General features: G+C 33.1%; 1 protein-coding gene across 1 annotated transcript in view; it reads right to left on the minus strand.

The window, feature by feature from the left end:
• LOC144840059 (formin-like protein 2) overlaps window positions 1-3339 on the minus strand; it is a 63758-nt gene extending 60419 nt beyond the window's left edge. The window contains exon 1 of the mRNA XM_078695717.1: window positions 2721-3339. Coding sequence (XP_078551843.1) covers window positions 2721-2837 — 117 coding nt within the window. The 5' untranslated portion in view covers window positions 2838-3339. The remainder of the gene's footprint in view (window positions 1-2720) is intronic.
• Window positions 3340-6017: the final 2678 nt, after the last annotated feature.

Genomic DNA, 6017 nt, shown 5'->3' on the forward strand with positions numbered 1-6017 from the left:
TGGTCGACTGGTTAAAACAGTACAGTGGTAATGTAACACAGCCATAAATTCAGCAAGGGTTCTACACTCAATCGCTTCTGGTTTTGGATGAGTCTTCTCGGATAAGGACTAAAAACTGTAGGCCAAGTGTAACTGTGATAATCAACATGATGATTGTGGGAACTACAATGATATAAAAGGGCTATTTGTTTGCAGCAGAAACCAAATCAATCAGGGACAATTTTTAAAAATTGTTCAGACAACACTAAATATCAACTGCTGTTCAGACAACACTAGAAATCAATTGATATAAATTATTACTAAATATATTAGGAAATTATCAGAAAAAATGTTATTTTATTTCCTTATTAATATCATTGTACTTGAGAGTTTGGATGTTCATTTCACTTTCTATGTAGAACAATGTGTTCTCTATTTAATTGGTGTATTATAATACTTTATGATACTGTTGTTGGTAAATGATTAAAAAAAATAAGACATCATTAAAATGTTGATTTGGTACTTTTACTATCATTACCAGCAGACTTGTATACATCGACCACTTTCACCTTCAGAATTCTGTAAACATGCCAATGTTGCACCTTTTGGTACGCCTCTTTTTACACATGAATAAAAGTATAAACTCTAGCATGCACACAGTATATTGCCTAGTTTCTGTGTGAAATTGTCTTATAACTTCATGGTTGTACTATATACTGTACAGTTGTGTACACATTGTTGATATTCAACATCAATAGATTTGTACCATTAATAACTCTGTAGTAGGTCTGACAAGCCCTAAACTAAAGACAGACCTTTAGATGATGAATCTGTGATTGAATGATCAAAACTTCTAAAAAATGTAATAGATAGAACTACTTTAGAAATATTTACTATTTAAACCAGTCTTGCACAAAGGCTGATGATCGCATTCAAATATCTTTCAAAAGGTAATGAATAGTTACTGTAGTTTATTTTTCAGATAATCCTTCTTAATCTTTTGAAATACACTAGCATACAGTACAATCATCAAGAGAAATTACAACAAAATGCAAGTAAGTAGTTGTACTGTAGCCAGTTTATACTTCATAACTACACTCAATTTATTCTTTCTTTCCTTCCTAGGAGCATTGCCTAGGCCATTTATTATACGTAGGCCATTGGATCAAATACATCATAAATATAAACAATAAAATAAACTTATGTGTGTGTTAAATAATGCTTTCTCTTTTTATAAGCAAAGTAAATGAACTTAGCAAGGTTAGAATAAATATTTTCTTTTTTACACTTGACATATTTTTCAACAGAAGGAAATTTTAAGTAAAAAGATGAAAGTAATTGTTTTCTTAAATTATTAAAAGGACATTGTAATGAAAAATGAAACTCGTTTTCAACTAAATTATTGTTACAAACTTTGTAGTTATAATTTGTTTAATTTTAAATTCTTTACTATGGTTATGAAAACTGTATTATGTAAAGACATTGAGCTTAGGTTTAACCAAACGAATACTAAACTGAATGCTAAAAACATATTTGATTGTTGAATATAGTAGAATAGTTTGATAGAAAAAACACAATAGAGTAGTCTGTTTATAGTTAGGTATATTTGGTTGATAGGGGGAGCAACTATCAACCAAATAAACCTAAATAATCAATGAGGCCCATGCTGTCCGTCGTATCGTCAAATCAGGCGAACCGGTGCATAGGGTGGCTACAAAATTTAGGTACCTTGTTTTAATTAATACCGAAAAATACATTGCGTGTGTGCGCATTGTCCATGCTTCTAAAAATGCGATGGCAATTGGTGTTTATTAACTCTACGAACCACCCTACGTTTGACGTGTAATTATCATAACATCGTAGGCCTACTACGCCGTCGGATATGATACGAACAATACATCGTAGGCCGGCTACGTTCAGAACAATGACATTAGGCCTAGTCGCGACTCCTGCAAATCCTGTGTGAAGCTGTGATATTTATCAACTATATAATAAAGTAATACTAGACCCCTACTAATACTATTGTTTTACTAGGACTATTATTGTCCTTTTTAATAAAATATGTAAAAATAAATATATTTATTAAATTAAAAAGAGGCTATTTTTATTTGTTTACTGAATACTGCCAAGTCGACATACAACAAAAATATAGTTATTAACATTAATTAATAATTAATGTTAATAATGAGCTTCCCTAACACCTCAACCACTTTTAAAATGTTATAAATTGACAACTGTTTATTTTATTTTCAATACAAAAATTAATAAACTGTCATTGAACTCTGAAATTATTAGGGCATGACCTGTCATCCACTAAATTTTAGCAGTAAACAATTTTTTATTATATTAAAAAAGGGGGTCATAAGGAAATGAATTAGAAGGGGTATAATGTATTGATGGCAGGAACTAAAAAGGGGCAAGGTACAGTATGGGAATATCTAAACAATCGAGATGTTATGCAAAATCTTTAGTTTTATCGATACTCGTTGCAAATTGGGCTGACATTAACCCCTTATAAGTAAAGTAAATAACAAGGTTCAATTGAATTCATCGAAGCTTGACCTCTATCTATTTATACCCAGGTATTGCTTTCCTGGGAATCAAGTAAACGTTTTTGTTGGAAATTGAAGAAGGGGTATGGTACCTTTTTTGGGAATGTAAATTTACTTATTATCTCACTACATAATATACCAGAAGTAGTTTTTATTGCAACCAAAATAAAACACATCAACCGTACTTACCAGTACTTTGGTAAATCTTGCATCCAGATCTGTTTTGGCCGGCATTGGTTCCTGTAGGTGGACATTGTGAGGTCTTCTTCTGCCAGACTTTTCACTAGTGCTAGGCTCATTACCCATGTTGATTTGCAGCTTATATCCAACTGGTCGCTCTCCAGCAAAAACCTGAAGTCGATGAACTCAAAATAATGTTAAATTTTGAATGTTATTATGAAGTTCCTTTTATAGTTTCCACAACGTTAGAGTGATTGAAGGTCAATATAAATCCCTATATGACGTAATAGTATGTTTAGTCAGAACTTAAAATCCATTTGGGTAATCGAAAAACAAGCATTAAACGAGGATCACTTCCTCTGAGTTTTGTATCCAGCTTAATAAGGCCTTGAATAAGTGCTACAGAAATAAAATTTGTGTGCAGCAGGGCGTGAAACCAGTAGTTGTATGTATGGCTTTATTTAATACCAACTTCACGTACCGGGTAGCGGGATAAGATCCGTCATATATATGACTTATCGTACACAGTATACCAAAATTCTAATGTACGTGTACAATCCCAAAGAAATCAGAATTCAATGTGGCTATTTTTCAGGTCGAAGGCTCATTCATGGTAATCCACTCCTACCACCACCACTCCATAACGCGGTTGTTTATCTTTCTCTAAAGTGCACACTTCCAATTCAATCAATTTGACTGGTGGTAAATAATAATTGAGGGCGCTGTAGCAAGTTCTAAAAACAACCGACACGCCGGAAAATGCACGCTGCTGCTTTAGCCAGGTACGTCCCAAGAGGACTACTCATTCAGAAGTTAAAGCAAGCAGCAGTTATAGTTCTAGAGGCCGACGTTTTTGGTACTTTGTAAACTAGGACGGGTCATGCTAAAATTACAAACCCCAAAGCACATCTGGGAGAAGAGAGTCTATGAAAAAAATTAATTTTTAATAATTCGCTGTCAGATAATCATGGAATTATTATCAAAAAAGTTCATATACAGTAGTAGTAAAGTTTTTGGTTGTACTGTAATAGGATACAATTTGTTGACACTTGATGCATCTAGGCTTGATGAAGTGACTCCCAGATTAATATAATAAAGTAATATTATTTAGACATCATTTTTATTTAAATTATTTAATAAGCACATCATCTTTTACAGATTCAGTATTTTTTATTTTTCAATTTCAATTGCACAATTATGACACATCAAATTATGAATTCTTGTTGTATTTTACTTCAAATACAAAAGTTATTCACTTCTGTAACAAACAAAATAATATTTATTCATGTATAAAAACAGAAAAGAAACGTTTAATTATAACCCAAAAACCATTGTCTGACAGACAATTTAAGTACTTTTTGCTTTAAATTACATTTTTTCAGGTAAATAATTGTTTGGTTAATGTGAATAACTATGATGTGACAATAAAATGACACATTCAAAAACAAATTTGAAATAAAAAATATTTTTCAGGGGGACAATATATCTTTAAAACTGTTACGTCAACAAGCGAGCAGCGTTTTTTGTGAGAAATATTTCTTGTTTATTTGTGGGCCGATTAGAATATTTTATTTTTACATTAGTGGTTTACATTTGAAAAAAAAATAAAGGCATTTTACAACCATGGTCTTACACACGAGGATATAAGAGTAGTAAGGACGTTCTTTTATATCACTTCAAACGCTGGTCTGCCAAAATTGGAGATTGGATCCGATAGCACACAGGATTGGACAACATCGAGAGCACACAGCCATAGAAAGCGTAGTAGCACATTTAGAAGACAAATTTGTTGAAGCTTCGGGAGCCTGTTTGATAAAATGGGTCGACACTAAAGGAAATTGGAAAAGAATGTATTCTCGCCGGTATCAACGACCGTTCATTAATGATGTCATCGAAATGCTGACCGACAAAATGCACAATTTGTAATAATAATAATTTAGGTATTTGTATATTAGATGTTAAAAAATAAAGGCATTTTACAACCATGGTCTTACACACGGTGATATAAGAGTAGTAAGGACGTTCTTTTATATCACTTCAAACGCTGGTCTGCCAAAATTGGAGATTGGATCCGATAGCACACAGGATTGGACTACATCGAGAGCACACAGCCATAGAAAGCGTAGTAGCACATTTAGAAGACAAATTTGTTGAAGCTTCGGGAGCGTTAAAAAGATGCGTTTTAAGTTATATAAAAAAATAGCAATAGGCCTAGATTAGTCGAGGGAGAGAAGCAGCAGAAAACATAAAGTCCATAAGATTTGGTGTTTATTCTAGGAACAACCAGTAGGTTTTGATTAACCGAACGAGAGGAGGGAAGAAGATCAAGAAGATATTATGAATAATAATAATAGTTCATTCTTATATAGCGCTCTACAAGTAAGCTTCTCGGAACATTATTACCCCAGTCATTTTTGGATCAAACACGTATGGAAACTTACTCCCATAATGCAGCTAGTAATCAGCGCAAAGTTGTGTCTTGATCAACGTAAGTAAAGTATCTTGCCTAAGGATACAAGCAATGCGGCGAGAGTTGGATTCGAACCTCGGTCTCACGATCAGTAGTCCAACGTCTAACACCCTGCGTCACACGCCCTTACTATAAAATAAGTAAGTTGTTTAAGAAGTAGCGCTTTAAATGTTAGTAAAGTGATTTTTTTATACGGGAGTCAGTAGGTAGCTGATGGAGGTTATATATAATAGGAGATTTGTGTGAGGATCTTCTAGTAAGTGTTAGAATGCGTGCAGCAGTGTTCAATCTGGAGACGTCGAAGTCGATTCATCAAAGATTTCGGTAGGGCAAAAAAAAAAGAGTTGCAACAGTCAAGGCGAGAAGTGACTGAGGCTAGGCATTTATTTATGTAGCGGTAGTACGCTTTGGCAGATACTTTCGAATGCAAGCAATGTTACGTAGATTATGTTAGTAGTTTTCGTAACATGACTTATAATATGGTTGTTGAAGGATAATAATTCATCAAAATAAACCCCAAGAATTTTAACAAAAAGTAATGGAAAAATTGTAGGCCTACAGGAATTAAAAGAAATCGAGAGAATGTTGAATTTAGAACGTATGTGTTTGGTGGCAAAAAGATAAATTCGGTTTTAGTATTGTTAAGCAAGAGCATGTTGGATAGCCAGGATGATATTTTTTATTTAGAGATACAGATTTCAAGTCGTTAAGTTATATCATGAGATTCAGAAGGATTAAAATCGATATAATACTGTAACTCATCAGCATATATGGTTATTTAATTTAACCCTGAAATCTGTAAATAATACCACTGTATAGTAACATTGCAAATTGAA

The sequence above is a fragment of the Antedon bifida genome, chromosome 4, assembly GCF_963402885.1.
Source record: "Antedon bifida chromosome 4, ecAntBifi1.1, whole genome shotgun sequence".
NCBI classification, from domain to species: Eukaryota; Metazoa; Echinodermata; class Crinoidea; order Comatulida; family Antedonidae; genus Antedon; species Antedon bifida.